This window comes from Ranitomeya imitator, chromosome 6 (assembly GCF_032444005.1).
Source record: "Ranitomeya imitator isolate aRanImi1 chromosome 6, aRanImi1.pri, whole genome shotgun sequence".
Lineage (NCBI taxonomy): Eukaryota > Metazoa > Chordata > Amphibia > Anura > Dendrobatidae > Ranitomeya > Ranitomeya imitator.
This window is the reverse complement of record NC_091287.1, coordinates 77,326,462-77,350,533: the sequence shown is the minus strand read 5'-3', so window position 1 is coordinate 77,350,533 and position 24,072 is coordinate 77,326,462. Positions and strand designations below refer to the sequence as shown.

At 41.6% G+C, this 24,072-nt stretch overlaps 1 protein-coding gene across 1 annotated transcript in view; it reads left to right on the top strand.

The window, feature by feature from the left end:
* Positions 1-24,072, top strand: part of DLEC1 (DLEC1 cilia and flagella associated protein) — a 76,907-nt gene that overhangs the window by 21,043 nt on the left and 31,792 nt on the right. The window contains exons 14-22 of the mRNA XM_069729800.1: positions 1,263-1,455; positions 3,159-3,217; positions 7,669-7,843; positions 7,935-8,028; positions 10,905-11,035; positions 17,035-17,193; positions 17,603-17,742; positions 18,470-18,623; positions 20,441-20,551. Coding sequence (XP_069585901.1) covers positions 1,263-1,455; positions 3,159-3,217; positions 7,669-7,843; positions 7,935-8,028; positions 10,905-11,035; positions 17,035-17,193; positions 17,603-17,742; positions 18,470-18,623; positions 20,441-20,551 — 1,216 coding nt within the window. The remainder of the gene's footprint in view (positions 1-1,262; positions 1,456-3,158; positions 3,218-7,668; positions 7,844-7,934; positions 8,029-10,904; positions 11,036-17,034; positions 17,194-17,602; positions 17,743-18,469; positions 18,624-20,440; positions 20,552-24,072) is intronic.

Here is a 24,072-nt window from a genome sequence, read left to right as displayed (position 1 = left end):
ACATTTATCCAATTCTATCTAGTGAAATCCTTCCATGTCCATGGGGTACTGACTATTTTGCAGTGTGCACCCTCTAGGTTATATGCACTCGACATCTTTTAGTACCTGTGAATTTCAGCAAAAGGAAGAGGTTTCAGAGAAACGCAGGCTTTTCCTGAAGTATCTTTTTCACCATCTTCTTAGACATTTTTCGCTGTCTTTTTTTTACTGGTATAAGCTATTGAGTGGCTTGGAAGACAAGATCAGTTTTTGACGCAAAAAAGGCCCAAACCATGATAATACCATTACCGCGTTTCACAGATGATATTTGGCTTTAATGCTATACTGTTTTTCTTTCTTAAAACATAAGGCTTCTCATTAAACCCAAAAGGCTCTATTTTGATCTCATCCGTTCACAAATCATAGTTTTAATAGCCTTCCGGCTTGTCCAGGTGATCTTTCGCAAACTGCAGACGAGCAGCAATGTTCTTTTTGGAGAAGGGTTCCATTATTCTTGCAATTTTGTAATGGACATCATTGTTGTTTAGCGTTCCCCCCGTTGGTGGACTCCTGAACATTAAAGTTAGGTTCTGTAGAGAATCCTTTAGTTGCTTAGAGGTTGTATTTGGTTCCTTTATGACTTCCCGGACTATTATACACAATGTTCTTTGCGTGATTTTTGTTGGTTGACCACTCCTGGAGGGTAATGATGGTCTTGTATCTCCTCCATTTGTACACAATCTAATTGTGGATTGGTGTGGTCCAAGCTCTCTAGATATAGTTTTGTAACATTTTCCAACCTGAAGAGCAACAACATCTCTTTTAAGCTCCTCAGAAATCCCCTGTTTGTGCCATGATATTCTTCCACCAACTTATGTTGTTAAGATCGGTCCTTGATAGATCCCCATTCTTGAAATAAAGCATTATCCACTCACCCCTCATACTTGATTGCCATCTCTTTAAATTCAACTTCAAAGTATTTGCTAACTATATAGGTTCACATACTTTTGCCCTCAATCGTGTGATATAGGATCATTTTCTTCTTTGAAAAAAAGAGTCCAATATTTTTGACTCATTTGTTTGATTTGCTTCTCGTTATCTACTTTTAGGACTTGGATGGAGTTCTAGGTTAAAGTTATGCAGAAATATGAAAAATTCTGTATGTCACAAACTTTTAAGCACCGATGTACTGTATATCTACAAGGTTGTGATGTGGAAATGTAATTACTGATGTGACTAAGCTTATTGATTACTAATTTTCCTATTTCCCCAATGGTTTTCAGGCATGTGGAGCTTCCATTCTACTGGCAGATAGTGAAGCCACGTGTAGATGCTTCACAAGCAGAGGAACAATCGGACATGACTAATATGGAGTACAAAATAGATGAATGTACGGCGTTCACTGTTACTCCATTACAAGGCGTCCTGCAGCCTCACAAGGACAATATCTTCACTGTGACCTACACTCCAATGGAGGTATGAGGAGATGGAGAAGCAGCCAAGAAAGTGTTGCCAGGGTTGGTTTATATGGTGATGATGCCAGGGCTGTTTTATATGGTGATGATGCCGGGGTTGTTTTATATGGTGATGATGCCAGGGTTGTTTTATATGGTGATGATGCCAGGGTTGTTTTATATGGTGATGATGCCAGGGCTGTTTTATATCATGATGATGCCAGGGTTGTTTTATATGGTGATGATGCCAGGGCTGTTTTATATGGTGATGATGCCAGGGCTGTTTTATATGGTGATGATGCCAGGGCTGTTTTATATGGTGATGATGCCAGGGCTGTTTTATATGGTGATGATGCCAGGGCTGTTTTATATGGTGATGATGCCAGGGCTGTTTTATATGGTGATGATGCCAGGGTTATTTTGTATGGTGATGATGCCAGGGCTGTTTTATATGGTGATGATGCCAGGGCTGTTTTATATGGTGATGATGCCAGGGCTGTTTTATATAGTGATGTGAACTGAAAATGTTTTTCATTTTCACACAAGTCTAATACAGGCACTCTTCTTCACCCATATTATGGCTGCCAGTCCCAGCCCAAAGGTCTAATGACATAAACTCTCGGCATCATGTTTGGGTCATTGCTTATGGGAAGCTGCCGCAGAGTTTATGATTTTCCTTTTTCAGAAAAGTCCATATAAAAATGCATCTCCCAAGGATGCATGAATTTTTTTATAAAATTTTTATTGGTATTTTTCATATAAGTTACAGTCCCGTTCTGATTAGCATTTCCATATAATGCACTAGATATCTCTAGATCACAGCCTAAATTGGTGCCACTTGTTAAATAATGGGGTCTTCTTTGTCATGACACTGAAATATCTAGTGTCATCCTGCAGGCATGTGTTACAGTGGAATTATTCGCTTTATAGAAGGGAATCTGTCAGTGAGTTTTTGCTATGTAATCTGAGAGCAGTACAATGTATGGGCAGAGACCCTGGTTCCAGTGATGTATAACTTCCTTGCTTGTAGTTTCAATAAGATCAGTGCTTTATTACTAGAGGACTTTGCCTCATGCCATGTAGTCCTCCTGCTCTGTATAACCCAGCCCCACCCCTGATTGGCAGCTTTCTGCTTATGCACAGTATACACAGAGTTATACAGAGCTCAGCATTCATAGAACTGCTAGATCGGCATTAAATACTACAGTGATCTTATCAGAACTGCACCAAGCAGACCAGTAATTGACACATCGCTGGAGTCAGGGACTCTGCTCCTACATCGCTCTCCCAGATTACATAGCAAAAACCTGGTGACAAATTCCCTTTCATGCGCACAATTCAACAATTAAAGTTTATGATTGTAAGGAAAGTGTTGCCATTAATCGATATTACTATGAATCTGAACTTTTTTTCACATGGTAAGACATTTGTAATAAGACCATTTCCTAAAGTTGCTCGTTATATATATTTTTTTAAATAGAGAAGTTTTCTATTGGGATCATACAGTACATTTCTTGATGTCTCTTTCTGCTGCAGACGCTATATGTATTTTAGCCTTATATTTGATATGTATATCCATTAGGCCATCTGCACACTGATTTTGATTTTAGCAAAACCGAACTTCGATCCAAGAGTCTAAGCTTGAAAAGAAATGCATCCAAAACTATACACTGCTTTTCTTTCCACTTGTCCTTGTACTGATGCCTTGCTTGCATTCAATTCTAGCTCACGGACTATCACAGTATTGCACAGATGATATTAAGAGATGTTCCAGCTCCCCCAGGGTAAGAATATTGGCTAAATCCTAGTGTCAATTGTGCTTTTAATATATTTATTGCAATTAGCCAAAATAATTTTTTAACTTTTACAAGGAATAGCACAAGAAAATGGAATCCAAAAGTTATTACCTAGCTTCCTCTGAGTGTGCGGATACCCCACATGTGGTCAGAAACCTCTATTGTACAAACGGCGCGGCTCGGAAGGGAAGGAGCACTATTTGAATTTTGGAGCATAAATTTGTCTGAAATAGATTGTGGGCACCATATTCGCATTTGTATGGCCCCTAATGTGCATAAACAGCAAAACCTCCCACCACAAGTGACCAGGTTTCCATTTTGGAAACTACACCGCTCAAAGATTTTATCCAGGGGGTGTAGCAAAGCATTTTGAACCATCAGGCACTACATAGAATCTGATAACCGTAGCTCGTCATATTGAAAATTAAAATTTTTTTCACGAAAATTTTGCTTTGGTCGCAAATTTTTCACTTTTGCAAGTGATAACATGAAAAAGTGAACCCCACAGTTTTTTTTCCCACTTTCTTTTGTGTGTGGCAATGCCCCACATGTAGTCAAAAAGTTCTGTTTGGACACACGGCAGGGCTCAGAAGGGAAGAAGCGACATTTGGTTTTTTTAATGTAAATTTGGCTGAAATAAATTGCAGACACGTGTCTTATTTGCAGAATTCATGAGGTACCAAAAGAGCGGAAACCCCCACATGTGACTCCATTTTGGAATTCATCTAGGGGTGTGCGGAGCTTGTTGAACTTTAACATTTTTAAAATGTGGATGTAAAAAGCAAAATTTTTTTTTTTTCTGCTAAAATATTGTTTTAGCCTCACATTTTTCACAATTGATAACAGGAAACCCCATTATTTGTTACACAATATTTCGCGAACACGACAATACCCCAATAGTGCTCAAAAACTCCTGTCAGGGCATATGGCAGGGCTTAGAAAGGAAAAAGCGCTATTTGGTTTTTGGAATAGGTTAGCATGTCATGTTAAAATTGCATTGCAGAACCCTAGACATGCCAACAACAAAACAGCAGAAACCCCCCCAAAAGTGATCTTTTGGAAACTTGACTCCTCAAGAATTTACTGAGCATTATTAACCTACAGGTGATTCACCAAATTTTACAACATTTAGATGTGAAAACAAGCAAACAAAAATGTTATACTAAAATACTGTTTTATAGCCAAATTTATAATTTACAGAAGAGAAAATAAGGGAAAATGGACCCCATAACTTGTTATGCAATTTTTACCGAACACAGTGATACCCCTTGTATGGTTGTACACTACTGTTTGAGCACACGGCAGGGATCCGATGGGAAGGAGCACTACCTGGCTTTTAGATTGCAGATTCTGTTTGAATAGATTGTGGGCTCCATTAGGTTAGCTCCTGAGGTGCCAAAACAGCCCATGCTTCACTGCTTAAGGAATTCCTGTGCGGATGTAGTGAGTATTTTGAACACACACATGTCTCACAGAATTTTATAACATTAGGGCATTTTAAACATTAGCACATTTATAACATTTTTAGTGGTAAAAATGTATTTTTTTTATTTGCAGCAAATATATCAGTTACTCAAGGGTTAATAGGTTAAGCTGGACCTCACAAATTATTGCGCAGTTTCTCCCGAATGCTGTGATACCCTACATATCTTCAGAAACTATTGTTAGGCCGCACATCAAGGCTGAGAAGGAAGAAGCACTGTTTGGCTTTTTTGAGCCCTAGTTTTTGACCAATATTTGTGGAGCCTCTAAGGTGCCAGAAAAGCAGAAATCCGCCAAATGTGACCTCATTGTAGAAATTGCACCTTTCAATTAAATCATCTTCGGCTGCAGTGACTATTATGTAACATCCACGCCAGGCTTTATTCTAGAGAATTGTAAATCTGTCAGTTTATTACCCATATATTGTGCCACCATAAAATGTAGCCCCCCCTATATATCGTAAGCTGCTCCATACATTGTGCCAAACTTGTGCGTCTGGTAACTCGAACCCCCTAAAGTGTTAATTGGGCTCGATTCACTACACTCATTCCAAATGTGGCCACTTACTGAGGTTTAGGCACAGAGGGGCTTAGAATGAGAGGGTATTTGGGTTTGGGAACGCAGATTTCCATCTGCCTCATAAGTGTGTGGATCTGTTGGGGGATATGTCTGAATCACATTCTTTGGGATTTACATGGAAACCGACATTAGCGCTCAGGGGAGAGCGCAGGATAAATGTATCTCATTCCGATTTTTGGGAAGCAGAATGAACAAATAGACAACAGTTCAAATATAGCTCTTTTTATTTTTGTGCAGTTCACCATGCGGTGTAAGTGATAAGGTGACTTTATTCTTCTGGTCAGTGTGATTAAAGCAATACCAGATTTATATTTCATTTCTTATGTTTTGCTGCTATCACAGAATAAAAATGCTTTTTTTTTTTATTAAAAAAGAAAATCGTTTTTTCATTGCCATATTCTGAGAGCTGAAACTTTTATTTTGGAGAACAAAGCTCTATGAGTTCTGATTTTTTTTTTTCAAGTTGGATTTGGTACCATTTTGGGATAATTTTCTTGCACAGTTCACCGTGCGGTAATACTGATCAGACCGATTTGTTGGGGTCAGTACGGTTACAGTGATACCAGGTTTATAGAACTTTTTTACGCTTTGCAACTTTTACAGACTAAAACCAATATTTTACAAAAATTAACTTGTTTTTGCATTGTCACATTCGGACAACTGTAACTTTTTCATTTTTTCTCAATTAAGTCCTATTAGGGCATGTTTTTTGCAGGGCGGTTTGGCGTTTTCATCTGTACAGAATAAATAACAACCGTTTTATAAATGAAGAAAGACAAGCTAGTGTGAACAGGTGCATACTAGGAGCAGCCATCTCCATATACAATAAACTAAAAAATGTGCACTCTATTGTGTATATTTTGTCATTTGTATATTATCTCTCTGACCGAGCACTCCACCCTCCAGCGTGTGGTGGATTTCACTTGCAACTGGGTCCTACCTACCCATTATTATTATTATTATTTATTATTATACCGCCATTTATTCCATGGCGCTTTACATGTGAGGAGGGGTATACATAATAAAAACAAGTATAATAATCTTAATACAAATCACGACTGGTACAGGAGGAGAGAGGACCCTGCCCGCGAAGGCTCACAATCTACAAGGGATGGGTGAGGATACAATAGGCGAGGGTAGAGCTGGTCATGCAGCGGTTTGGTGGATCGGTGGTTACGCAGGTGGTAGGCTTGTTGGAAGAGGGGGGTCTTCAGGTTCTTTTTGAAGGTTTCTGCGGTAGGCGAGAAAAATAAAATCAGATTTTGCAGAGAGGTATTCACATCTACCCAGGAATTCAGACTTCAATCTTTAGAGAGGTATTCACACTAGACACGTAGAACCCAGCAGATTTGAGACCACCTTGTTGTTGGCTGCTGGACATGCATGAATTGGCCAAATTATGTGCTCATTTTTTTCCTAGTATCCAGAAGCACTATAGCTATTCATATATCATATATTTCATATTGACATGCTTTAGCACGACAGAGTGCAACTTTTTTTGTTTATAACAATTTTATAGTTTGGCTAGGCCCAGACGCGATGATACCAATTATGTGTACTGTTTTATTAATTCTTGTTGTAACGCAAACGCTGTGTTTTTAGTGGCGAAACGGCTTATCTTGATTTATGTGCACTTTTTCTGTGTTTTGGTTTTTTTTTTTAATTACTTTTCTACACATTTTGTTCCATTTTTTTTTACTTCTTTACTTAGTCCCACTGTGGGACATGTATAATTGTTACTCTGATCGCTGGTCTCATGCATTGCAATACTGCTTTTTTGCAGTGACTGAGACTACTGACTGAGTCAGTGTGATCTAACAGCCCATTGTACTCTGGGGTCATCAGATGACCTCAACTTACCATGACAAAGATTAGCACCCGCGATTACCACCACGGGGGTCGATCCTTTCAAAGAGGGTCTTAGATGCTGCTGTCACAAATAACAGTAGTATTTAGGAGGTTAATCAGCTCCGATCGGTTCCAATACCGTCAGTGCCGATGCCGCAGGGTGTCAGCTGTCATATATAGCTGTCACCTGAGGGATTTGCACCCACTGGGGGCTCTATTCATTAATTCCTGAGCACCGTGAAGAAGTAGCACTGATTATTCCATAACTGCTGCTGTTAAATGGCATATTGGCGGTTGTTAAGGTGTTAATTGTTCTTCTTACTAACAACATAAATTTAGTTAATGAAAAAGTTGTGGCGAAAGTAAACTCTTCTAATCCTAACCAATAGTGAGCAATAACTTTGATGTGTATAAAATATTTGTAACAATGTACTTGCCTGTGTAGTTACTTGTACATAGCCGATAATAAATATTACCATAAACAGGGTAATCATAGAAGTGAATAAACATTTATTACTTATTATATGCAGCACAGAACAGCATCCATCCAGCGTCACTGAGCTAGACCCTGCAATGCAAGATTTAATCGTCATTGACCTTGATATAAAAGGCACCGCTGTGCCTTTTTATATACTCTTGGAGCCATACGCAGTCATCTTTTCTGGAGAGAGCTTTACTGGCACGGCTATGAGAAAACAGTTTAAGGTCAGTATTAGACCTGTAAAAGTAATAATTTTGTCTATTCATACCATGATTTCCCTTCTTGTTTTACTATATGTTGTGCAATCTCTTGTAGATGTTGAATAACAGCAAATCTACAATCCATTTTGAGTGGGAAAACATCTCAGCACCAAATATTATTCAGATTGAACCGCACTCTGGAAACATTGGTACTCATATATTGTCCTTTTTCCATATATGATATCATGCACTGTACTTTTAAGAAATTATCTTCTATTAAATGTAGGACATAATTGGATATACAACATGGTAAGATGATTAACCAGTTATGATGTAGCAGGATGAAGCAACTAAACGTCTCACAGTGACTCTGTAAGTTAATGTTCTCTTAGTTTCCACTATGAACTTTTGGTGAGTTTTTTTACTTTGCATATTTTCGAAAAAATGCATGTAACACAGAAATGATTCAGAAAATCTGCAACATCAAAAACTCATGAAAAGCTCATTGTGGGAACGTAGCCTTAGGGTATGTGCACACAACGTTTCTGTTTCAGATGAGTCCACTCCGAAACTAACTAAACACCCAAATTAATGAGAATATGCAATGATTTGCTGTTGATATGTTCAGTCTTTTGAGCTTCTTTTAAACACTTCAGGTTTCCAAAGATTCCAAGTGGTTAAAATAAATGAGAAGATGCAGACAATTTTACAGGCATTTTCCGCTATCAATGCTTCTCAACACGTCAACAAGTCAATAGGAAGGATCAAAAGATGTCTGAAAGACGCCCGAGTTTCTTTTGAGCATTTTTGCTTCAAAAACTATTAGTGGTTTCTTCATTGTTAAATGAAGTTTAAAAAAACATCCCGAATACACCAGTAAAAAAAGATGCCCTAAACGCACAAGGAAAACGGTAAAATAAAATACTCCAACAATCAGAGACATCCCAAAAGCGCTCAGGAAAAGTCAAAAGCAGCGTTTCCTGAAAAACATCTGATTTGCCCCCTGAAAGAAAACATTGTATGCACATACCTTTAAAGGGGTATTCTCAAGTTGTGTCTTGACCATCACAGAGATATCCTGTCTCTCTACTTATTGATTGCTTGGGGAAGAGGGCACTCACTATATTTGTATATGAACATGCTCAGGAAAGTGAGAGCCATGGTTGGAAGAACATCAGGAGCTCAAAGGGAGTGAGTTGAGCAACTAACTGTAGGGAAATTAATGGGCAGGAGAGGGTTGAGTGGGATGTTAGGTATTAACACCTCTCCTGGAATGTAGCTACTGGGCGCGCTCGCCAGGTTCTGATGGCCGAGCTCCTTAGAAACAGGCTGTACACTATGTAAGATAAAAGTGTCTAATTGCTGGGGATCCTACTACTTGGATCCATATTAATCAATAGAAGAGAAGATCCCCACTCCTTTCCTCCTACCAGCATTCAGGATTAAAGAGGGTCTTTTACTAGTTTGAGCATGTTAACTTGACCACATCATAGAATAGTGGCTGCAAAGCTGCGAAAAATGTCTTTTTAATTTTTAAACTTAGCTTGTCCATATTAGCTTATAAAGTTTAGGTTATAATTTATGTTAAGTTCAAGGGGGCGTTACAAGATTTTTCACAGAGGGTTTTTACTTCTTCATCTGTATGACCTTGCCCAAACAAAAGCAGGCAGCGTCATACAAGGGCAAGAAAAACTCGAACCAACAATAGGTTAGATACATGTTTTCTGCAGTGTGAGACATGTAATGGCAGACAGTTTGCTCTGCTTACTGATCTCACTGCAGAACTGTGTTTGATTAAAAAGTGTCAAAAGTAGAGGTGATAGTGATTACATGAATATTTCAGCTTTCATCTCACAGCAGTCAGACTGAAGAGATGGGCAGTACAAGAGAGTTTTGTCTGCAGCTCTCTACTCCCTGTGCTGTCAGTTCTGCAATATCCCCTCCCTCCTCACTGACTCTTGTGAGATGAAAGGTTTTGATAAGCTATGCTCTACTTGTAATCACTCTGCAGTTATACCAGTGAAAAGAGCAGACTGTCTGTCATTACATGTCTCACGCTGAGAAACCTGTTCTAAGCTATTGTGGGGGTGCGTTCTTTTTGCATCTCAAAAATGTTCCTGCCTCCTTATGATTGGACAACGTCATACTAGGAAAGAAGTATGCGACCCCAGAGACAAATGTCTTATAATTTCCCCTTGACTTTAATGAGCTGTCCACTACTAGTACAACCCCTTCTCTTCAGCCATGTTTGCCCCCGTTACAATAAAACTACTGTACTCTCCTTCCGATCCGGCGCTGTTCCGGTGGTGTTGGCATTCTCCTTCCTGGGGCTCACGTGAGGTTGTTGTGTCACTGTCCCCACCTTCAGATGTAATCAGCCGGAGGTTAGCGGCCAGCCGCAGATCACACCCTTTAGTATAAATTATAACCTAAACCTATTACCAGCTATTATCTCCACATTAGAGAAGAGGAATTTAATAATACGACAGACGTTTTATTCAGCTCTCCGGCCACCATTCCATGATGTGGCCAGTTTACCATGCTCAAAATGGAGAAAGGTAAATAGAAAATGGGTTCATTGTTTTTAAGACTAACAGAGATGGTGTAATGCCTGGATATCTCTGTCAGCCTTATGGACATAAGTGGGACAGGAACTAGATTCTGTGACCATGCTACTTTATTTAATCCTTACTACTCTTACACCACTTTTAGTGATCGGTTAGGCCTCAGAGGTGGGACCCCCAGGGATCGCACATTCATCATCTATCCTGCTGCTAAACTCCCTTGAAAAGTGAATATATATGCAAGTCCCCAGATTTAAAAAAAATGGGATGTTCATTCCTCATTTTAAAATGTTGAAAAAAAAGTCCATGCAAATCCTATGAAAAAAAAACCATTTAGAGCATCTGGTGTATTTTTGTATAAAAGGCCAGAGAATCTTTGGCTTTCATTTGCACCAACATTTACGTTTTGTTGAAATGATTTCCTGTAGCCATTGTTCTGCAGCATGTATGTGTAGGTCCTATCCTGGGGCTTCTGATTTGATTTTCGCTCCTGAGTAGCTGACATAGAAATGTCTTTTCAGAATGTGGTAAATTCGGTGAATTTGAGTTGATGTTCACTGGACTGAAAATTGGATTCACCAGTGAGATGGTGAATTGTCACATACTACACTCTTCTGAGCCGGTGGTTTTGCCCGTGGAGGCCACATTTAAGGTTTGTACTATTTATCTGGCGTATCTATATATATAATTGTCTAAGGGTTTTTCCGTCTGTCTGTCTGTCTGTCTGTCTGTCTTTCTGTCTGTCCTGGAAATCCCGGCTCTCTGATTGGTCGAGGCCGCCAGGCCTCGACCAATCAGCAACGGGCACAGCGACGATGATGTCATAAAGGATGTAGAAATCCCGTGTCTGATTGGTCGAGGCCGCCAGGCCTCGACCAATCAGCAACGGGCACAGCGACGATGATGTCATAAAGGACGTAGACATCTCACGTTTCTGATTCAGCGACGGGCACAGTATCGACGTAGATGTCATAATGGTTGCCATGGCGACGATGATGTCATAAAGGTTGCCTCGACCAATTAGCGACGGGCACAGTGTGCCGCGAATTCTGGAATCATTATTGTCCATATACTACGGGGACATGCATATTCTAGAATACCCGATGCATTAGAATCGGGCCACAATCTAGTCTATATATATAATTGTCTAAGGGTTTTTCCGTCTGTCTGTCTGTCTGTCTGTCCTGGAAATCCCGGCTCTCTGATTGGTCGAGGCCGCCAGGCCTCGACCAATCAGAGACCGGCACAGCATCGACGTAGAAATCCCGCGTCTCTGATTGGTCGAGGCCGCCAGGCCTCGACCAATCAGCAACGGGCACAGCGACGATGATGTCATAAAGGACGTAGAAATCCCGCGTCTGATTGGTCGAGGCCACCAGGCCTCGACCAATCAGCAACGGGCACAGCGACGATGATGTCATAAAGGATGTAGACATCTCACGTTTCTGATTCAGCGACGGGCACAGTATCACCGTAGATGTCATAATGGTTGCCATGGTGACGATGATGTCATAAAGGTTGTCTCGACCAATCAGCGACGGGCACAGTCTGCCGCGAATTCTGGAATCATCATTGTCCATATACTACGGGGACATGCATATTCTAGAATACCCGATGCATTAGAATCGGGCCACAATCTAGTTACATATAACTGTGCTAAACATGGTGCCAAACTAAAGCTTACACTGGATAAAACATTTACTTTCTTAGTTTGCTGTCCCTTAGTATCCAACAGTTACATTTCACTCTAGCAGTATATTTGTCGCAGGCCCTGGGAAAGCCCTCGGTATATACCCCGAATGTATCCATAGGACCTCGCTGACTCTATTCCAAGGGAATGTCTTTGGCATATGTTGGCATATTTTTTTTCACTGTAAGGAATATTGTCGTAGTCTTTGCTATTCCATGCAGAATCATATACTAAAAATCAGAATACTGTGCAGTATCCAATATTTCCAGTATGCTACTCCTGAATGTTATCATCAAAAAGTGTCTCAGATGTGATCAGTGCAGTCTTAGGCTACTTTCACACTAGCGTCGGATTCGGCCCGTCGCATTGCGTCGGGCCGAGATTCCGACGCTAGCGTTTGATGCGCCGCACAACGGGTGCAGCGGATGCATTTCTCCGGCGCATCCGCTGCCCCATTGTGAGGTGTGGGGAGGTGGGGGCGGAGTTCCGGCCGCGCATGCGCGGTCGGAAAAAGAGGTCCGTCGGCAGCAAAAAACGTTACATTTAATGTTTTTTTTCTCCCGGCGGTCCGCCACAACACGGCGCAACCGTCGCACGACGGTTGCGACGTGTGTCAATACGTCGCAATGCGTCGGTAATGTTACTCTATGGGGCAAAAACGCATCCTACAAACAACTTTGCAGGATGCGTTTTTTTCCCCTAAACGACGCATTGCGACGTATTGCAAAAAACGCCAGTGTGAAAGTAGCCTTATAAGAGCAAATGCATACCTGCCCCATAGCTCCAGAGTGAGGGGTCACGTATGCTACTCCTACTATAGTAATCGCTGGGACATATAAGGCTGTTTGGCATTGTTTCCTGCTTTTATTAAAGGGTATCAATCATGCTAATTTGTATTTATATGCCATTCCCCTCTTAAATGTGCTGTAGATCGGTGGGGAAGCCGGATCACTGACGTGACGACTCAAAGAACTGCGCCCTGCATGAATGCACAGACAAGTTTAAAGGGAATCTGTCAGCAGGATTTCACCTCCAAACTATTTATACACGCATGTAGCTCTTTCAAAGACAAGTCCAGCGATACCTTTACATGGCCATTTCATTCCTCCATTACTGGGAAATCAGAGTTTGAATTGATAGCAAATGGCTATACAGGTCCTTCTCAAAAAATTAGCATATAGTGTTAAATTTCATTATTTACCATAATGTAATGATTACAATTAAACTTTCATATATTATAGATTCATTATCCACCAACTGAAATTTGTCAGGTCTTTTATTGTTTTAATACTGATGATTTTGGCATACAACTCCTGATAACCCAAAAAACCTGTCTCAATAAATTAGCATATCAAGAAAAGGTTCTCTAAACGACCTATTACCCTAATCTTCTGAATCAACTAATTAACTCTAAACACATGCAAAAGATACCTGAGGCTTTTATAAACTCCCTGCCTGGTTCATTACTCAAAACCCCCATCATGGGTAAGACTAGCGACCTGACAGATGTCAAGAAGGCCATCATTGACACCCTCAAGCAAGAGGGTAAGACCCAGAAAGAAATTTCTCAACAAATAGGCTGTTCCCAGAGTGCTGTATCAAGGCACCTCAATGGTAAGTCTGTTGGAAGGAAACAATGTGGCAGAAAACGCTGTACAACGAGAAGAGGAGACCGGACCCTGAGGAAGATTGTGGAGAAGGACCGATTCCAGACCTTGGGGAACCTGAGGAAGCAGTGGACTGAGTCTGGTGTGGAAACATCCAGAGCCACCGTGCACAGGCGTGTGCAGGAAATGGGCTACAGGTGCCGCATTCCCCAGGTAAAGCCACTTTTGAGCTACAGAGAAGCAGCACTGGACTGTTGCTAAGTGGTCCCAAGTACTTTTTTCTGATGAAAGCAAATTTTGCATGTCATTCGGAAATCAAGGTGCCAGAGTCTGGAGGAAGACTGGGGAGAAGGAAATGCCAAAATGCCTGAAGTCCAGTGTCAAGTACCCACAGTCTGTGATGGTGTGGGGTGCCATGTCAGCTGCTGGTGTTGGTCCACTGTGTTTCATCAAGGGCAGGGTCAATGCAGCTAGCTATCAGGAGATTTTGGAGCACTTCATGCTTCCATCGGCTGAAATGCTTTATGGAGATGAAGATTTCATTTTTCAGCACGACCTGGCACCTGCTCACAGTGCCAAAACCACTGGTAAATGGTTTACTGACCATGGTATTACTGTGCTCAATTGGCCTGCCAACTCTCCTGACCTGAACCCCATAGAGAATCTGTGGGATATTGTGAAGAGAAAGTTGAGAGACGCAAGACCCAACACTCTGGATGAGCTTAAGGCCGCTATTGAAGCATCCTGGGCCTCCATAACATCTCAGCAGTGTCACAGGCTGATTGCCTCCATGCCACGCCGCATTGAAGCAGTCATTTCTGCCAAAGGATTCCCGACCAAGTATTGAGTGCATAACTGAACATTATTATTTGTTGGTTTTTTTGTTTGTTATTAAAAAACACTTTTATTTGATTGGATGGGTGAAATATGCTAATTTATTGAGACAGGTTTTTTGGGTTATCAGGAGTTGTATGCCAAAATCATCAGTATTAAAACAATAAAAGACCTGACAAATTTCAGTTGGTGGATAATGAATCTATAATATATGAAAGTTTAATTGTAATCATTACATTATGGTAAATAATGAAATTTAACACTATATGCTAATTTTTTGAGAAGGACCTGTAGTAGATCTGAAGACTGTGTCTCTCCAGCTCTGTTCCCTGCCCAGCTCGATCTCCTCCTTCTCCAGCCTCTGTCATGTGCGACTGAAGGCAAAGGAGCCATCAGTCAAGCAGGAGGTTTCTCTGCAGGCTGGGGAATGGAGCTGGAGTGACAGAGGCTTCAGATCTACCGTAGCCTTTGCATATCAATTCAAACTCTGGTTTCTCAGTAATGGAGGAACAGACTGGCCTTGTAAAGTTATTGCTGGACTTGTCTTTGAAAAAGCTACATGCACATATAAATAGGTAGGGGTGTGAGATCCTGTTGACAGATTCCCTTCAATAGTAAGAATATGGGTCTGTACACCTCTCTCTGTGCATACGGTCATGTAGGAGGTGAACATGAGCAGTCTTTTAAGCCATTGGCTAGGAGGTCTCGGGAACAAGCCCTCACTGCTCTGCAGCATGTAGGAAATGGAATAGCATATATAAAACCTAAAATGATCGATACCCTTTAACTATAACACATTGTGGTCTATCTATACCATTTATGTAAGCACATGATCTTATGTTGTCTTCAACGTCTACTATTTAAATTTTTCCCCTCAATCTTTAAACATGCCTCAATCACACCTATCCTCAAAAAGCCCTCACTTGACCCATCCTCTGTATCTAGCTACCGCCCTATATCACTTCTCCCCTATGCCTCAAAACTACTGGGACAACACGTCCATCTTGAACTGTCCTCCCATCTATCTTCCTGCTCCCTTTTCGACCGCTTACAATCAAGCTTCCGGTCACACCACTCCACTGAAACTGCCCTAACTAAGGTCACCAATGACCTATTAACCTCCAAGAGCAAGCGACACTACTCTATCCTCCTCCTCCTGGATCTGTCCTCTGCCTTTGACACAGTGGACCATTCCCTATTATTACAGACCCTCTCATCCCTTGGATTTCGTCATACCTAACTGACCGAACTTTCAGCGTCTCCCATTCACACACCACCTCCTCACCTCGCCCCCTAGCTGTCAGAGTCCTGCAAGGCTCAGGGTCCCTGCTCTTCTCCATTTACACTTTTGGCCTGGGACAGCTCATAGAATCTCACGGTTTTCAGTATCATCTCTATGCTGATGACACACAGATCTACATCTCTGGACCAGATATCACCACCCTACTAACCTGAATCCCTCAATGTCTATCCGCTATTTCATCCTTCTTCTCCGCTAGATTTCTAAAACTTAACATGGACAAAACAGAATTCATTGTCTTTCCCCCATCTCACGCGACCCCCCCAACGAACCTATCCATTACATTAAACGGCTGCCCGCTCTCCCCAGTCCCATAAGATCGCTGTCTCGGGGTAATCCTTGACACCGATCTCTCCTTCAAACCGTATATCCAAGCCCTTTCCACTTCCTGCCGCCTTCAACTCAAAAAAAAATCATGGATCCGTACGTTCCTAAACCAAGAATCTGCAAAAGCCCTAGTCCATGCCCTCATCATCTCCCGCCTTGACTACTGTAACCTCCTGCTCTGTGACCCCCCCTCAAACACTCTTGCACCCCTCCAATCTATTCTAAACTCTGCTGCCCGACTAATCCACCTGTCCCCCCGCTATTCCCCGGCCTCTCCCCTCTGTCAATCCCTTCACTGGCTCCCCTTTACCCAGAGACTCCAGTACAAAACCCTAACCATGACATACAAAGCCATCCACAACCTGTCTCCTCCATACATCTGTGACCTCGTCTCCCAGTACTTTCCTGTACGCAACCTCCGATACTCATAAGATCTCCTTCTCTACTCCCCTCTTATCTCCTCTTGCCACAATCGCGTACAAGATTTCTCTCGTGCATCACCCCTACTCTGGAACTCTCTACCACAACATATCAGACTCTCACCTACCATCGAAACCTTCAAAAAGAACTTGAAGAACTACCTCTTCCGGCAAGCCTACAACCTGCAGTAACCACCGATCGACCAAACCACTGCACGACCAGCTCTATCCTCACCTACTGTATCCTCACCTATCCCTTGTAGATTGTGAGCCCTTGCGGGCAGGGTCCTCTCTCCTCCTGTACCAGTTATGACTTGTATTGTTCAAGATTATTGTACCTGTTTTTATTATGTATACCCCTCATAACATGTAAAGCACCATGGAATAAATGGCGCTATAATAATAAATAATAATAATAAATTGATTAGTGGGTTTAACTTCATGAGTAAAAACTTCTTTTGTTTTCCATGACAGGGACCACTGGTAGATATCACAATTCCATCTCTTGACCTGGGGCTCATCAAACTGGGAAATAAAACACTCAGCAAATTTACTATTGCAAATGTGAGTCCCTTGGAAGCAAAGTGGAAGATTCAAGAGAGTAAAGCTTGTATAGATGCAAGAGGAGAGGAGGTAAGCTTCTCTATCAGGGTAGAGCATCTCCGTACTACAATCCCAGGGCATCATGTGGTGGCACGTGGCACTTCTGTGGCTCTGTGATACTCAGCTGTAGGGATCTGGGTGCCACTTTCCGCCTGTGTGTATGGGGCCTGACTGGCTCTCTCCATATGGCTCATACACGTATTCAGATTTTTCTCCTGGACTACTCCTAGATATATATTTACTGACAAACTTTATAAAACCCAAGAAGAAGGAAAATGTGTGACCTTTAGGCAATTATTTGTTGAGTCCTATAGAGTTCTTCTCCTTGATTCTTAGTGCACGTCGTACATGTACAAGTCTTTCCACTGAATCTTAAGACTATATCTATTTTTTATCTTCTAAATGGAAATAACACATAGTTGTCGTTGTGTTCTAATAGGAATCCAGATTCTCCATTTCTCCGGAGGGTGGTGTGTTGCCACCTCTAGGAACACGGGAGGTCTCTGTGGTATTTAAGCCATCGGTGTGTCAGAGGTTGGAGACGGTGCTGGAGCTGGAAGTGGAAAATGGTGAAGGAAGGTAAGAACTAAAGACTTAGTAGAGTTCCCCAATTTCTTGGATTTAATGGCCTGCGCTAATGTGCTAAGCACTGTCAATATTTCACCAGTGTGCGAGTTAAAGTCTACCTGTCATATCACACATAATCTCTAGGAACCCATTCCAGTTCTTCTCTCATCCCACACAAGGTCAAAATGCTTTTGTGCATTTACAAGTCGAATTTTCCAAGGACTGTCCCATTCTCAAGCTCTGGAATTGGCCATACACTCTTTTTTGAACTGGGCGAGTCTTCTTCATCCGCATTCTTCCAGCACTATATGCGCTGTAACTTTGTATCCAGCATTCATCACTCTTGCCATTACTAATGGCTCGCCTGCCCTGACCTGAAAGCCTCTGCCTATTATATGTAGTTTGACAAACAGGCGAGTAGTAGCAGAGAGACAAAAACGTATCTGCTGCTAGCGAGGGATTACACCTTCCAGTAAGCAGTGGATAGCAAGTTAGACAAATGGGATTGACACCTAGTTACTGGCACATTGGAGCAATTTTTCACAGATAATAAAATAATTTTTAAATAAAGAGATCTTTAGATTATCTATTTGGCATTTCCTTTATCAAAAATATGGAGTTACCGAAAAGTGCGGTGACTATACTTCCATTTTGTGCTGTGTATTATATCCTTGTCGTTTTAGCTGAAATTTCCAAGTGAGTGGTCTACCGGTTGTTTTACCTGGTCCATTTGTTCTAGCTATCTCCCTGTCACGGCGAGTGTCCAGGTGCCTCAGGTTTGCCTTCTGTCCAGTTCATTGGTGTTCAATGAGATCTATGTAGGAGTCCAAGCACAGTCAGCTATCAAAATGTTTAACCAGGGACAGCTCCCGGCAAAGTTTTCCTGGCAAGAGGTAAAACATTTTTTCTTTCTATTATAGAAAGCACTCAATAGAAATGAAACAGAAATCTACATGTAGGAGTCAGGTCAGATATAGGTCTTTAAATCCATGTTGACCAGACCAAAAGTGCAGAGTTGTCTGAGCACAGATATATTAGGCTACTTTCACACTAGCGTTAACTGCAATCCGTCACAATGCATCGTTTTGCAGAAAAAACGCGTCCTGCAAAAGTGCTTGCAGGATGCGTTTTTTCCCCATAGACTTGTATTGACGACGCATTGCGACGGATTGCCACACGTCGAATCCGTCGTGCGACGGATGCGTCGTGCTTTGGCGGACCGTCGGGAGCAAAAAACGCTACATGTAACGTTTTGTGCTCCTGACGGACCGCTTTTTCCGACCGCGCATGCGCGGCCGGAACTCCGCCCCCACCTCCCCGCACCCCACAATGAGGCAGCGGATGCGCCGGAGAAATGCATCCGCTGCCTCCGTTGTGCAGTGCGTTAAACGCTAGCGTCGGAATCTCTGCCCGACGCATTGAGACGGGGAGATTCCGACGCTAGTGTGAAAGTAGCCTAACCTATGCAGCCAAGCACTGACTGCAGCAATGTGCCGCTACAGTCAGTGATTGTCTATAGTGGTCACTCGCCCATCCAGACCAAGCATGAAATATAGAGATTGTTCGGGGACCCAGGAAGCATAAGAACAAGAGCGCTAGGGGAAAAGTAATGTAAGAATTGATTATTGTATTTATTTTACTGCATTTGTAAAAAAAAATGTTTAATTATGTGTAGCCGGCATTGCCTTTTGCTATTAGCTTTAGGTATACATTACATTTACAGTAAATAATTGTTCTTGAACTGTTAATCTTAACCCATGTATTGTACATGTATGACACATGTCAGGTGCGGGTGTATGGAGCAGAGTCTGCATGTGCCAGCAGGGGTCCTGCTGAAAACCACCATGGCTACCATTTCTAGGATCTTATGAAGCCCAGCCCATGGTTGGGCTTCACAGTGATCATCATTATGTCTATATACTGTACCATTACAACATAAAGTATAACCGTTTACAATAAAGAAATCCAAAAATAAACAAAATCATATTTGGTATCACCACATCCGCTAAACTCTAATCTAACAAAATATAAAATTATTTAACCATTAAACAATAAAATCGAAATGCTTTACTTGGTTTTTTTTTATCACTGCGCCTCTGTGCCGTAAAAGTGCTATAAAGGACCTCAAAATTTTATCAAGAAAAAACACCAGCTTGCCAGGCAAAAAAAAACAAGACCTCAAAAGTTACAATTTTTTTTCTTTTTTATTTCTACAAATTTCAGATTTTTTTTTTCCCCAGCTACTAAAATATAAGGAACATTAGAAGTTTGGACTCAGTGTAATTGTCCGGAGAATTATGTCACCAAATAATCCTTACCGCACCCTGAATACTGTAAAACAAAACTCACAATTTCAACGCTCTTGGAATTTTTTTATTTTTTTCATGTACGTCAACATGTTGGTAAATTGAATGGTGAAATTTCAAAAGTATAACTCACCTTGCAAAAAAAACACGCTAAGCTCTAATTTGGCTATGCCAAAAGGAAAAAAAGAAAAGTTATAACTCCTGGAAGAAAGAAAGGGAAAAAAATGGAAGTGTAATAATGAAAATAGGCCATGGCGATAAGGGGTTAAAAATATGGGAAATACAAGAAATGCAAAATATTTTACTGACTTTTCACATGTTGAAGCAGAACTGTAATATTTTAGATGGACCTAGTACACGTTGTCTTCATAACTGTTTCATCAAATGACTTCTCTTTTCTGCAGTTTCCAGTGAGCTGTCCCGCCGCCTGGTCAGTATCTGTAGCTCCATCAGATGGCTTATTAGGGCCTAACGAAGAGGCTGACATGTGTGTGACGCTGGAAAGCTATTCAGTGGTAGGTAGCCATTTTTATAAATGCTATTAACTTTTTTTTCCTTTTTTCCTCCCCTAGCACATGTAAGGGAACCCTGCAATAGAAGTCAGATGGTATATGTAGGACTTGGATCCATCGTGTACAGTGATCACCAAAGGAGCAGTGAATGTAAGGTAGATGGTCATTGCAGGGTTCCCATACATGTTCTCACTTTGCAATATATGCTTCATTACTAATACCTAATTATTGTGGGATATGTTAGCTCCTTGCCCTGTGTGGCCTATGCACACGTCTTGTGTGTTTTTGTGCATGCTGTTTGTCCACGTTTCCCCGTGCCTGTTCTACTATTTAATAAAGGTATGATATTTGTTTTTACTCTATATGGGACTCCTTGGTCATTTTTTCTCCTTCCCCTGTTCATACTATGTATGACGATTGGTCCTGAATTAGTCCAATATTTATATTAGGATTTTCTGTGATGTACTATTATACCTCATGTTTGTATGTACATTTCCAATTATGCTAATTCCTTTCATGAGCTACGTTTATTAGTTGAATTATAGTGTAGACAGAGGCAAGTACCTGAGTAATTGTGACATAAGGTAGAGTACAATATCCGAAAAGGGAAACTGGAGTCCTAGCAACATGACTCCTGTCCTGTGAAAATGTGATTAATACAGACAATGAGGGCATTGTAAAAACAAAAATACAAACATTTAATTGCCACCAGATGAAGGCAGACTGGTGAAACGCATTTTGGGTGGGCGCCATCTTGGTAGGAGTGGTGTTATTAGAAGTATTTATAACTTTTAGATTTACCCTCATTGTCTGTATTTACACAGACCAATGGTTTGCGTGGAAAGTAAACCTCAGCATGCACTACTTTGGTGTGATTTATTGACAAGACTAGTGCATGTAAATAGCAGGCAGCTCCTGCCATCTGTTATGTGGACAAGAACACGGACATCCAGTGACATCCTCAAATTATAGACATGATTTTAGTACAGACACTTATAGCAGTGCTTATCTCCTGGAGGAGTCATGGATTATTTATGATGTCCATATAACCATTAGATCATGGATCATCAAAGGAGTTGTCAAGGTTTAGCATGAAAATCTGCAGTCACTCTTTGTATGCACAGTGCGCACTGTAAGGATTCTCCAGTGCCGGTGACTGGAGAGAGCAGTCATGTGACCATAAGTATGCGATATGCATACTTCTGTGCACATGCCGACTAGACATGAAAAGCCACACACATCTAGTCAGAATGTGACCAGGAGTACGCTTATCACATACTTACAGTCACATTACCGCTCGCTCCTGGCACTGGCGATTCCCGACAGTACAAGTTGTGAGGATTCACAAGTCTGCAGTCACATAAAGTGACTACAGTGTTGTGAATTCTGTGGCAGAGCTCCCTCCTGTGGTCACAAGTGGTACTTCGGCTGATTCTCTCTGTGAGCTTCTGTTGGTGGAGGGAAGTGGTACTGCGGCTTCTGAGTTTCCTCCCTCAAGTGATCTGGTGAGGTCGTTAGGTGCTTCTCTACTTAACTCCACCTAATGCTTTGATCCTGGCTTCCTGTCAATGTTCCAGTGTTGGACTTGCTTTTCCCTGGATCATTCCTGTGGCCTGCTGCTCTGCATAGCTAAGTTCTTCTTTGCTATTTGTTTGCTATTTTTTCTGTCCAGCTTGTCTATTTTGTTGCTGGAAGCTCTGGGACGCAAAGGGTGTACGTCCGTGCCGTTAGTTCGGTATGGAGGGTCTTTTTGCCCCCTTTGCGTGGTTTTCTTTAGGGTTTTGTGTAGACCGCAAAGTTACCTTTTCTATCCTCGCTCTGTTAAGAAAGTCGGGCCTCACTTTGCTGAATCTATTTCATCTCTACGTTTGTCTTTTCATCTTAACTCACAGTCATTATATGTGAGGGGCTGCCTTTTCCTTTGGGGTATTTCTCTGAGGCAAGGTAGGCTTATTTTCTATCTTCAGGCTAGTTAGTTTCTCAGGCTGTGCCGAGTTGCATAGGCAGAGTTAGACGCAATCCACGGCTGCCTCTAGTGTTGTTTGGAGAGGATTAGGGATTGCGGTCTGCAGAGTTCCCACGTCTCAGAGCTCGTTCTATGATTTTGGGTTATTGTCAGATCACTGTATGTGCTCTGACCGCTATGTCCATTGTGGTACTGAATTGCCTTTCATAACTGTTGTGAATTCTGTGGCTGAATTCACTCCTGTGGTCACAAGTGGTACTGCAGCTTCTGAGCTTCCTCCCTCAGGTGTTCTGGTGAGCTCGTTAACTGCTTCATTACTTAACTCCGCCTGATGCTGCTATCTTTGCTCCTTGTCAATGTTTCAGTGTTGGATCTGAGCTTCTCCTGATTGTTCCTGTGACCTGCTGCTCTGTATAGCTAAGTGCTTTTTGCTTTTTTGTTGCTTTTTTTCTGTCCAGCTTGTCTTTTGTTTTGCTGGAAGCTCTGAGACGCAAAGGGTGTACCGCCGTGCCGTTAGTTCGGCACGGTGGTTTTTTTTTGCCCCCTTTGCGTGGTTTTGCTTTAGGGTTTTTTGTAGACTGCAAAGTTCGCTTTACTATCCTCGCTCTGTCCTAGAATATCGGGCCCCACTTTGCTGAATCTATTTCATCCCTACGTTTTGTCTTTTCATCTTACTCACAGTCATTATATGTGGGGGGCTGCCTTTTCCTTTGGGGAATTTCTCTGGGGCAAGTCAGGCCTATTTTTCTATCTTCAGGCTAGCTAGTTTCTTAGGCTGTGCCGAGTTGCCTAGGTAGTTGTTAGGCGCAATCCACAGCCGCTTTTAGTTGTGTTTAGGATAGGATCAGGTGTGCAGTCTACAGAGTTTCCACGTCTCAGAGCTCGTTCTTGTATTTTTGGGTATTTGTCAGATCTCTGTGTGCGCTCTGATCGCTAAGCACACTGTGTTTCTGGATTGCCTTCATAACACCTGTCATTAGCAAACATAACAGTACAAGGAGCCACACTAATGATTCTCAATAGAGGGAAAGAAAAAGTTCTGACATCATTTTTTTTTTTTTCTGCTCTGTGTTCACTTTTTTTTTTCCCCTAGACATTTGGGTGATTCTGGACACAGGTGTGGACATGGATATTCAGGGTCTGTGCTCTTCAATGGATAATCTCGTTATAAATGTACAAAAAATTCAAGATACTATTGATCAGAAATCTATGTTAGAACCAAGAATTCCTATTCCTGATTTGTTTTTTGGAGATAGAACTAAGTTTCTAAGTTTCAAAAATAATTGTAAGCTATTTCTGGCCTTGAAACCTCATTCTTCTGGTAATCCTATTCAACAGGTTTTGATTATTATTTCTTTTTTGCGCGGCGACCCTCAAGACTGGGCATTTTCTCTTGCGCCAGGAGACCCTGCATTGAGTAGTGTCGATGCGTTTTTCCTGGCGCTCGGATTGCTGTACGATGAGCCTAATTCAGTGGATCAGGCTGAGAAAAATTTGCTGGCTTTGTGCCAGGGTCAGGATGATATAGAAGTATATTGTCAGAAATTTAGGAAATGGT